Source organism: Alligator mississippiensis, chromosome 7, assembly GCF_030867095.1.
Source record: "Alligator mississippiensis isolate rAllMis1 chromosome 7, rAllMis1, whole genome shotgun sequence".
Classification (NCBI taxonomy): Eukaryota; Metazoa; Chordata; order Crocodylia; family Alligatoridae; genus Alligator; species Alligator mississippiensis.
The window spans coordinates 2,282,877-2,294,248 of record NC_081830.1 but is presented as its reverse complement, the minus strand read 5'-3'; the positions used below and the strand labels follow the sequence as shown (position 1 = coordinate 2,294,248).

The window sequence follows — 11,372 nt, the reverse complement described above, 5'->3', positions numbered from 1 at the left end:
GAATGTGCCAGAAGAGAAGAGCTCATCTCCGCGAACTTCCCTGACTTGAGCCATGCAAAATTGTCCCCAGGGAAACCCAACCCAGAGCCCTGAGTTTCTTTCCACAGTGCTGCCACTTCACCCAAGGAACAAACTGAGATCATCCTGGGTGGGATCCCTACCCCAGCAAGCCTCAAGTGGATCTAATGGGCCTGGCTTTACTAGTGACCCACTATAAAGTGAACAGGAAGCCACGTGATAGAGTTTCTGCTTTTCTTTTATTTATTTTTCCTAATACTATTGAAGAAATAGTACAGGTCCAAAGCTCCTCCGACACCACGTATAAAGGCAATCTGACTTGGCAAAGCAAAGGGCAGTGCTAGAATCTGGCTCACAAAACACACTAATACAGAGGAGGGTCTAGGCTCTACTGCATGTTGAAGGCCTCTTGGATGCTATCCATAGCTTGGCCTTTGGTGATTTTCAACCACTCTTTGGGGAGATCTGCTGGATTTGCACTGTACTCTTTGGCAAACCTGCGATTGAATGTGGCAAAGATGAACTTCCAGTAGTCAGAGGCAGCGATGCTGGGATCAGGCTGAATGCGCCAGTCAGGGTAGACCTCACGATACGCTTGGTAGGGGTGCCATTCATAGTTGGTGTCCCAGTTTTTGAAACTTGTTGTGGAAACCACATCAGAGGAACACAAAGAATACACCAGGCAGCTTGTGGTTTCAAATCGGTATCTCCCCAATCCTTTAGGCCGATGCACCGATGCAAAATGCTCCTTGTGGTCATTGCCTCCTGCTTCACAGGGGACCTTGCAGAATGGGCACTGCTTCCCACAGCCGAAGACTCGCTTGAAAATTTCATCCTGGGGCTTGAAGTGAAGGCGAGAGAGAGTCCCGTCCACCCTGACACCCTCCCACATGGAGAGCAGGCTCTCTTCAACCTGGGGGAGGAACATCTGTATGTCCCCAGAGAACTGCCCAACGGTGGCCGTGTTCTTGAAGAGGATCACGTCTAAACTGTCCTTTGAGAGGACTAACTCTTTGTCTAGCACTTGGCAGAAGCGGTCCAAGAACTGCGAGATCGTCTGGGGAGCTCGATGCTCAGAGCTTTGCAAAGCTTCCTGGACTTTTTTTATGATTCCATCTAAAATGTCTCTTTGCAGCTCCCCCAAGGCATCGCTCATTTGGTAGCGATTCACCAATTGTATCCAGATCCAGGTTTTGACAAAGCCTTCGTAGTCGCTAATGTACTTCACATAGTTGTCAAAGTTCATCTCCTCCAGGAGCTTCTTCTGCACAGTAAACTGGAAGAAACTCCGGCTGCTGTATTCCAGAGATTGCCCGCTGCTGAGAAAATCGTCCACTATTTCAATCCCAAGTCTTTTCCTCACGTATTCCTCCAAGGCAGGCCTCAGGCACTGGTTACAGAAATCAATGGCCTTTTTTCGACAGGCATCTTTTTCGTAGTAAAGGTCTCGGAAGGTGGAGAAGTACTGTGGCCTCAGCTTCTCCAGGCGATGCTGAGGGTCGTTTTTCTTAATGAAGTCTTCATGCATCTTCTGGAAGGCACCGGCTGCCTCCCCTAATATGTGCAGCTTCAAGTCAACTTCAAAGCTCAGAGTAGTCTTAAGTTTCCTAATGTCCTCTTCCTGCAGCCTTGAATTGATGATCCAAAGAAGCTCGCTGCAATAGTTTTCATCATAATCGCCCTGGGCCTGGACTTTCTGCCTGACATAGTCCCGGCACTCGTCCATCAAAGCCTTGGAGAAGTCTTCAGCTCTGTGCCAGCAATCATGCGTGAAAACCTCACACATGGCTTTGATAAAAGACAAGTCCAGGTGCTCCTTCTTCATCTGGAAGAGCTGGCCCTGGTAGGTGAGCAAGGTTTGGACTTTGTGCAACATCTGGTTGACCATGCTGCCTTTGTTCTGCAGGTCTCTCTGCAGCTGGAAATACATGTCCTCAAGAACGTGGCAGGGCCGTAAGCCCTCCAGAGGCAGCTCCGACAGCGTCGTCCGCCACATTCGCTTGAACTCCTCCTCCAGCTCTTTGGGTGTGAGCTCCCCCTCCCTCTCCTGGCACGCCCTCAAAAGCTTATCCACCTTCCCTTCAATGGTTTTCATGTAGCTGGCTTGCAAGAGATCTATCCTGCTCCTGCCTCTCTGAATGTGAATGGCTTCTTCATACTTCTGCATCGAGTACCTCTCCAGTTCAAGCCGAAGAAACTTGGCGCTCTGGAGAAAATCCTCTCTGTATTTTTCTATGAGATGCAGGCCCTCTGTGCCACTCTCAAAGTAGCCCTGGAGACTCTCCAGGGTCCTCTGCTCCCCTTCATACAGCAGCTGGTAGCCTTCTAAACGCAGCTTCTCCAAGGTGTCCGGACTGTGGTTGTCCAGTGACTGGTTCTGGATGGCTGTTTCTGCTTTCGACACCCAGAGATGGACCTCTTTGCGGAAACCCCACTCCCACTTGGCGTAGTGCACAGACAGATGGTTGTAAGCCTCGGCCACGAGGCTGTTTCTGAAGCTGAAGATGAAATTCTCGTGTTTCACTGCGTTCCACAGGCTCGCTACCCATTGGATGAACTGAGGGATGTCCTTGAGGTGCCCAGGGTGGGAATGGCACCTCAGGTACTCAAACAGGTATTTCTTCAACTCGTATACACTTTCGCTGTATCCCATGTTGACTGGAGCCATGGGAGGGACGCCGTGCCACAGCCCAGGGATGTACCAGTTGTGTTTCTCCGGGTCGTAATCCATGATGTCCGAAAATTTCATCTCCCGGCATTGGTTCTCCATCCTTGCTGCAGCTTTGGTCATCTCGTTCAGCTGCTCCAAGAGGTGTTTCCTGTCCCTCATGTTTTGGTCGTGGGCAGACACGTCGCTGACGTTTTGATGGACAAACTGGCAGTTGGGTTTGATCCCGATCTCCCCCATCCTGAGAAAGGCGTGGACCACGATTTGCAGGATGTCCTTCATCTCGGTGGCGTTCTCCATGGCCATGTTCACGATGGTGATGTCACTCAGCCCGATCACCAAGGTGGCCAGCTCGTTGTCATGTTCAAAGCTATCCTCCAGTTTGGCCAGTTCAGGGGCTTTCAAGCCTTCGGTGTCAATCACCAGGATAAAATCACAGCCCAGCTCCTGCCGGAAGGACTCTGCCACCTTGATGAGCGACATGAAGGCCCCTCGCGTGCATCGGCCGCTGCTCACGGCAAACTGCAGGCCAAACATGGTGTTGAGCAGGGTGGATTTCCCCGTGCTCTGCACCCCCAGCACCGTTAACACGAGCATCCGAGACTTTCCGCCCACCTTGGCCTGCAGCTGATTCAAGACGTCTGTCACCCACTGCAGCGGGATGTTGGAGGCATCTCCATCGATCAGCTCCATGGGGAATCCTTCCAGCATCAGGTCAGCTGCGATGCCAGGCAGATGGATGAACTGCCTTTGAGCAGGCTGCATGTTCCCTTCTTTGACCATCGTACATTCAGCCTCGTAGAACTGCCCCAGCTCCCGCATGAAGTGCTCCACCCCCAAGGAGCTGGCAGAGATTAGTTCATCCAGTTCGGCCAGCTCCCTTGCATCGATTCCCGACGTGCGACATTTCTCTTTGTACTTAGCCCTGAGTCCGGAGAGGTTCCCGCGGGCAATGCCATCCAGGCGAAACTTCAGCCATCTCAGGAAGTGATGCTTCTCCACCGGAGGCAGCTGCCCGATGACGTTGATGAACTTCACCATCCCTCCGGTGAGGTCGCATTGGTTCTGCTGCTCCCGGAGCTTCACCTGCTCGCCCCTCAGACGAGCACGGTAGTCTTCGGGTGGCACGTCCCTCTGCCCTTTCATCCGACACAACTCTTTTTCAACCTTGGCCAGGTTTTTCCACAGCTCCCCTTGCAGCTTCAGCATCTCCCTCTTGTACTCAGCCACGTCCCGTATTTCCACTGTGATCTCATCTACGGACTCCATGGCCCTCCGGCATTCGTAGCCATCCTCATCCACCTGGATCCCCAGCTCCCGGGCAGTCAAGGCTAGGCTCTGGATGCTTGTGATCTTCTGAAAGGAGTCCATGATGCGCGACAAGGTGCCTCCTAGCTTCTTCCCTAGCTCGGCGCTGTTTGTGCCCTTTTCTTTCACCAGAAGCTGTGCTTTGGTCATCTTCAATGCTGGGGCTAATTTATTAAGGAATCCTAGCATCTGTTTGGCTTTCCCACCCTCGTTGTTCAAAACGAAGTAATATTTCGTAGCTGATCCATGCAGAGAAGACAGCAGCTCATATTGGCTCTCATCAATGCTCTCCATCAGCATGAACACAGTGGAGGAGACCTCCGTCAAGAAGCTAAACTGTGGCCAGTGTGACTTAATGTCTCCGCGCAGGTTCATCACTGCGACGGGCTCAGGGAAAAGATCCGAATTCTCCCTTCCCTGCGGGAAATACCAGGAGATCTCAACCAGCCCATCTGCAATTACCCGAGGGATGTTCCCGGACTCCATGTCCCGGTGAACAAAGAAATCGTGGTGCTGCTGGGTGGGGCTGAGCACCTCGTTGAGGAGCTTGGACTTGGAGAGGCTGCAGGGCCCCAGCCGCACGAAGGAAATGACTGGCATCTGGGCAAGCACCAGGCTCTCCTCTCTGAACCCCCTGCTCTTGGCCAGCGAGTGCGGCCTCCACTTCTTCACAATACCCCGCATGGCCCACAACAGGAGGGTGCACTTGGGGGTGTCGAGGGGTGGGAGCAGCAGAGGGAGGGCAAACTGGCACATGGCCATTTTGGACAGGATCTCCTGTTGCAGGAAGCTGTCTGAGCAATGGAGGACGGCGCACAGCACGTCCAAGGGGTGCAGCGAATCTCCGGTGGTGGAGTCCAGCAGGGAAAATATGCCTTCCATGTCACCCTCCTCATCCTCGCTTGTGTCGTCCTCCGATGGATCACGTGCAAGGCTGGTGTTTCTGGCCGTCCCGTTCAGAGCCATGATGTTTCTGAGAAAATGCCACGGTAAATCTTCCAGCCTGTGAGGAGTCCAGTCCTTGAGACTTTCTGCCGTGATTTCCAGGATGTCGTTCAGCTGGAGCTTCTGCTTTTTCAGTTTCTTGAGCCTCAGCATAGACAGGACTCTTTTTAAGGCTCGTCTCCTCCCTGCAGAAGAAAAGCAAGATGTTACCACCTGGGCGATGGAGGTCCTATTCAGAGAGAGTTTAATTTTCACCCTGCCTGAGAGCAAGCCATCCAGGCGTGGTGTTCTCACGTCAGCAGGGTGGGATCTCATGCTTCCCTCTCTCTGTCTGGGACTGAGTTACTACCTACAGCCCCCTGCATTCGCTCAGCCAGCCCTAGGCTAAGATTTCTCTTTGGAAACCAGTGCTGGTTTATGAGTTTCCAAAAGCAACCTTTTTTTACTCCAATGTTTCCCATTTCATTTTCTTAATTCTCATCCGAAACACATCGTTCTCTGGGTCCATGAGTGTTGAACTTAATATGGTCAGAGGGTCAAAGGAATCCATTCCTACATTGCTCTATCAAGTAAATGATTCCCTCTGGGTGCGTCTACATGTGCACACAGTAACCGAAATAACTGTGCAGTACGGGTGCATGTCTACACATGCACGCCCATACTGCACAGTAAATACGGCGACTTACACTTGCCAATTTGAGTGTAAATTTGATACCTGCATTGTGCAGATAGCAAATTGTTCCCAATTAGTTACTGCACAGCAACACGTGTAGACACCTTACTGCGGAGTAACACCGTGTGTGTGGACTGACTTGGGACTAACCTCACAGGACATGTCTACATGTGCATTTATGCTGTCTAAAATTTACTGCGCAGTAAGGGGGAATAGGCCAGTGCCTACATGTGCGGACGTTAAAGTTCATTAATGCTGTGTGTGGATTGACTTGGGACTAACTTTATTCTTGGGACTAACTTTAGTCCCAAGTCAATCCACACACAGCATTAATGCACTTAACGCCCACAAGTGTAGGCACCGGCCTATTCCCTCTTACTGCGCAGTAAGTTTAAGACGGTATAAATGCACATGTAGACATGTCCTGTGAGGCACGTGGTCTCCTTTCTTTCCTATATTTCTGCTTCTATCAATTTAAACCTCTTTGGAATGACACCACAACCAACACAAGAGAACATGTCATTACAGGCGGGGAGGACAACAGCAGACCGTGGGAAACAGCGGTTCTGTCAGCATGCCTCACCAAATTGGGACTACATAGCAACAGTGTGCAACCAGTTCCACTGACATCTTGGGTAGGGGGGAATAAAAATAAATAAATAAATAAAATTTTAAAAAATTGTTTAAAAAATCACACAAATATGGCTGAAAAACTTCCTCTGTTTTATCTTTTTGGAGTGAAATATTTTTATTTTTCCCTTTCAAAACTATTTTTGGTCAATTTCTTTTAAACTGGGGCTTACGCATTCCTCTGCTTCTCGACAAAGTCAAGAAAGTTGACTTGGAAATGCTTCACCTGAGCTGAAATAAAAATCATTTGGTCCATCCAAAAATTTTTTTTTTCTTTCCCTCTGGAATGGCCTTTTGTAGACAATTTTCTATTGTTCAGGTTGCATGAGGACCTCAAGCCGGAAGTGACCTCTTGGGTCTTTGACACCAGTCCCATACTGCGCTCCAAAATGGACCAAGAGCAAATTTCAAATCCTGGAATCCTCTGTTAAAATGGGATTTCTGATCTCTTACCGACCCTACCTATAATTTGTAACGTATTCAGACACTAATACTGGATTTCTGATCTCTTCCCAACCCTACCTATAATTTGTAACGTGTATTCAGACACTAATACTGGATTTCTGATCTCTTACCGACCCTACCTATAATTTGTAACATGTATTCATACATTAATATTGGATTTCTGTTCTCTTACCAACCCCACCTATAATTTGTAACATGTATTCAGACACTAATTCTGGATTTCTGATCTCTTACCGACCCTACCTATAAGTTATAACATGTATTCAGACACTAATACTGGATTTCTGATCTCTTACCGACCCTACCTATAAGTTGTAACATGTATTCAGACACTAATTCTGGATTTCTGTTCTTACCGACCCTACCTGTAAGTTGTAACATGTATTCAGACACTAATACTGGATTTCTGATCTCTTACCGACCCTACCTATAAGTTATAACATGTATTCAGACACTAATGCTGGATTTCTGATCTCTTACCGACCCTACCTATTAGTTGTAACATGTATTCAGACACTAATACTGGATTTCTGATCTCTTACCGACCCTACCTGTAAGTTGTAGCATGTATTCAGACACTAATTCTGGATTTCTGATCTCTTACCGACCCTACCTATAAGTTGTAACATGTATTCAGACACTAATTCTGGATTTCTGTTCTTACCGACCCTACCTGTAAGTTGTAACATGTATTCAGACACTAATACTGGATTTCTGATCTCTTACCGACCCTACCTATAAGTTATAACATGTATTCAGACACTAATGCTGGATTTCTGATCTCTTACCGACCCTACCTATAAGTTGTAACATGTATTCAGACACTAATACTGGACTTCTGATCTCTTACCGACCCTACCTGTAAGTTGTAGCATGTATTCAGACACTAATTCTGGATTTCTGATCTCTTACCAACCCTACCTATAAGTTGTAACATGTATTCAGACACTAATACTGGATCCTCATGGTCCTCTGCAGATTAATGATATGGAAGGAATTGGCAATATGCTGGGAGCTGGAGGCATATGCAGCGTGGAGATCCAGCGACCATTTCCCCACAACCCTAGAGCTGGGGCATTTGGCTTGGAAGAGGAATTAAGAAAGCATTGCCTGGGCTTTACCTGCATTAAGCTTTGCAGAAGATGCTTCTGAAGTCTCTGACTCGGTTCCTTCCATTGATGCGTCATCTCCTGAAGTCTCTGCTCGCCTGGATACATCCGAGCCTGGAGACATAGCAGCTTGGCCCCCCGCTAAGAATCGAGAGGAAAAGAGCAAACTTACCCAGAAGGAGTATGTGATACCAGTGTCCCTGGCACATATCCCACAGCCCCACGTTAGAAGGTTTGAGATTGAGAAAGAAAGCACCAGCCCAAAAAAACCCATCGCAGGGGGTCTACACAACCAATCACTTCTATTGCTCTAACAACAGACAAAGCAGCTATTGCCAGGCCAAACCTGGACGAGCCAGGGCTGGATCTCTCCTAGGGATGCTCTCATTGAGACCCTCACGTCTCTCTTCCTAAACGTCTGTCTGTTCCCCAGCGCCCAGGCTCCTAGCCCTCCCTGCTCTAGCCCACTAGCTTTCATCCTGCTCCCAGCTCTGGGGATCGAACCCGGTGTCCTGGCTCAAAAGGCACCTTGTCTCTAACTCACTAGACCCCACTACTCTTACAGAGCTGAGACAGAGCCCAGGAAGGCTACACAACACAGATATCACACGCGAACCTATCACGGGGAAATCAGGGGGACTACGACAACCTGCTTCTCTAAGAGGTTAATAGGTGCATAAGAGATCTGCAAAGGAAAGCAACCCTCTCCCTCCCCACCAAGTCCATACCAGTCGGTCCATGGGGGAAAATTCCCTCCTAACCCCAATGCAGCATCAGTCTGACCCCGAGCAGACGGGCAAGACCCTCTAGACAGGAGAACTGGCACATTTCAGTCAAAATCCCCAGCAGCCAGCACCCGATGCCTCTGAGGAAGACTTAAAAAAATCAGATACATGTAGCAGAAAGTGGGGGGGAGACATATTCCCTCCCAGCATCATTTGGCAACCAGCAAAGCCCAGAAGCTTGGGTATTCCCCATAGGAATCTATGGCTAGGCCTAGATCATCCCCAACCAGTGCCTGCCCAGTCTCTTCTTGAACACCTCCAATGATGGACATCTTCCCTAGGTATCTATTCCTCTGCCAAAATGTTTGAACAATGTGGTAGCAGACTAGAAAAAGAAAAGTTTCTAACGTTTTCCAGATAGGCTTTGCAGAACCACCCAACTTTCCATGCTCTCATCCTTGCTTTCCTTACCTGGGCAGGATCTCTCTCCAGAACCTATGGACAACCAAAGGTGAAGTAGGTTAGTTTTTGCCCAGACATCCAACTGAAGAGCCCCTCGTCACACTGCCACGCAGCTGAAGTGGGTGTACTCGAGTACCTGATGGCCAGGAAAGGCTGCTTGCAACGCACCCCACTGACACCGAGCTCAGGGTGGTATTCCCTCTCAGCACCATGGCTCTTACTAGCACAGCAGAAATGCTTCCTACCAAGACTGGACACCAGCCAGCCCTCCTGCTTGTAGCCATCACCTATCTAGGCAAAGAACTGGACCTTTTTTTGCATTTAGCCCAATTTCACTGCATGGTAGGAAGTGTTGTGTACCTTCATCATCTCCTGTCTCCCAGGGCCCAGCATCTCCTCTCATCCCAGAGGACACGGCACCTTCTGGAGCCTCCAGGTGGGGTTTCATGGTGACTTTTTGATCCTCTGTATCTACCTTCATAGGAAAGGGACCTACTGGCTTCCCTATGTCATTTTTCTCAATGGACAGCATCCCTTCTGAAGCTGCTTCTTGACTTTTCTCCTCTGATTTCTCCTGCCGGTGTTTTCTCACAAGGACTTCAGTCTTCAAAGCATGGCCATTCCTGGGGGAGGCACCTTTTGGATGGTCGCTCTCATTTCTCTCAAGAGGCAAATCGCTTCCTGCTTCCTCTAGATCACGTCTCTTGGAGGTTAAGACATTTTCTGGGTCTTCCAAGGGAGTGTCCCCCATGGGCAAGGCATCTTCTGGCTTCTCCAGATCATTTCTCACTCCAGGTAGGGCTCCTTCTGGATGCTGGGGCTGCCCCTCCTCTGAGGAGGAGGCCCCAGCCAGATCTTGAGATTTGTCCCTGTGATGCGAGGACCCTACAAGAAAGAAATGTAGGAGATTTGTCCCTGTGATGTGTGCCCCACTAGGGCATTTGTTAAATGAAGGGGAAGGGTCTCCATGGACTTTTCTACCTCCATGGAGAGAGTTTACTATTGCTTGGGTTTAACAGAGGCTAGCAGCAAGAAAAAGAGCTAAAAACATAGGGGATGCTTTGCAGTGAAGAAGGCTACAGGCTGGGGTAAAGGGCTAGGTCCAAAGTCAGCCGGGAGAGAAAGGATGTAGTAGCAGGGTGGTGGGGGCACAAGTCTAGTGAGAGCCCAGGTGTCCTGGCTGTCCTGTTAGATGGGGACATCTCAGCTCTTGCTCTAGCCCACCAGCTCCCCTGCCCTTCCCTGTCCTGGACATCTGGGCTTACCGGGCTGCGGGGGCCAGAGATCAGGGGGCAGGTCTGGAAAAAGGCTTTGCAGGCAATCCAGGAACTGCTGGCAGCTGTCCTCCCCCTTCCTCTGCACCTTCACCAGCAAGCGCCGGACCTTCTCCCGGGGCTCGGCGCAGGTCTCTAGCGCCTCGTACTCCTCCTCCGTGATGATGCCCAGGGCGGCCACCTCATCCAGGAGCAGCTCACTTTCCACAGAGAGATGGGCCAGGAGGGTCGCTCGCCCGCGGTGGATGGCCTCGAAGGCCATGGCTGGGCTGAGCAATCGCAGGGGGGGGAGGCTGTGAGAGAGGGGGATCAAACTGGCCAAGGCCCCTTCTCTGCACCTGGCCCCACATCCACCCCTCACTGATCCCCCACCTCTGCTGTGCCTGGCAATGCCACATTCTCCCCCCTTCCCCCAACCCAGCCCCCATGCCCCCCGCTACATGCCCTCACAAATCCCCATGCCCCTTCCCCCGACAAACTCCTATGCCCTCATGCCCCCCACCACCCCTACACACATCACCCCTACACACTGCCCCATGCCCCCCATAAAGCCCCCCATGCTGCTTGCACCCCATGACCTGCACTAATTCCCCTACACACACTCTGCCCCATGCCCCCCACCAACCCCCCAGCCCCCACCCACCTCCATGCCCCTCCCGCCCCATGCCTCCCACTGTGCCTGCAACCCCCCACACCTCCCCTGTGCCCCCAACAACCCCTGTCCCCTCACCAATCCCCCACCCCCCTGCCACATGCCTCCCCCCATATCCCCAACCCCCCATACCTCCCTTGCTCCCCCATAATACCCCTGCCCTATGCCTCCCACTATATCCCCCAACCTCTCCATGCCCCCCCGCTATCCCACCAACCACCCCAGCCCCATGCCCCAACCCCCACTTCCTCGTGCCCTGCACTGCCCCATGCCTCCCAGCATGCCCCCAGACCCCCCACACCTCCCCTGCTCCCCCACTATGCCCCGCAACACCACACTACCATAAACCCCCCACGCCCCCTGCCCCCTGTCCCCGCACTATGCTCCTCACCCTGGGTCCCTTCTGGCTGCCGCTCCAGAGCTGGGATGAGGAAACGAAAATG

General features: G+C 50.9%; 1 protein-coding gene across 2 annotated transcripts; it reads right to left on the bottom strand.

The window, feature by feature from the left end:
• Positions 1 to 238: 238 nt before the first annotated feature.
• On the bottom strand, positions 239 to 11,372 carry LOC102568476 (interferon-induced very large GTPase 1). 2 transcript variants are annotated; one of them, XM_019496311.2, is made up of 6 exons: positions 11,321 to 11,372; positions 10,269 to 10,546; positions 9,364 to 9,888; positions 9,013 to 9,036; positions 7,829 to 7,957; positions 239 to 5,124 (listed from the first exon to the last, which is right to left on the bottom strand). In XM_019496311.2, the coding sequence occupies exons 2-6, from the start codon at positions 10,537 to 10,539 to the stop codon at positions 407 to 409; spliced, it is 5,667 nt and encodes a 1,888-aa protein (XP_019351856.1). In that variant the 5' UTR covers positions 10,540 to 10,546; positions 11,321 to 11,372; the 3' UTR covers positions 239 to 406. The 2 variants fall into 2 exon arrangements, with proteins under 2 accessions (XP_019351856.1, XP_059587382.1); XM_059731399.1 differs by lacking the exon at positions 9,013 to 9,036.

What these genes read in the sequence shown, in the direction of transcription:
- LOC102568476 (XM_019496311.2), bottom strand. Translation starts at nt 10,539, where the DNA reads ATGGCCTTCGAGGCCATCCACCGCGGGCGAGCGACCCTCCTGGCCCAT. An exon ending in GGAGACAGGAGATGATGAAG is followed by an intron (nt 9,037 to 9,363) that starts GTACACAACACT and finishes GGTTGTCCATAG; the next exon opens with GTTCTGGAGAGAGATCCTGC. An exon ending in TGGAGAGAGATCCTGCCCAG is followed by an intron (nt 7,958 to 9,012) that starts GTAAGGAAAGCA and finishes CTCGATTCTTAG; the next exon opens with CGGGGGGCCAAGCTGCTATG.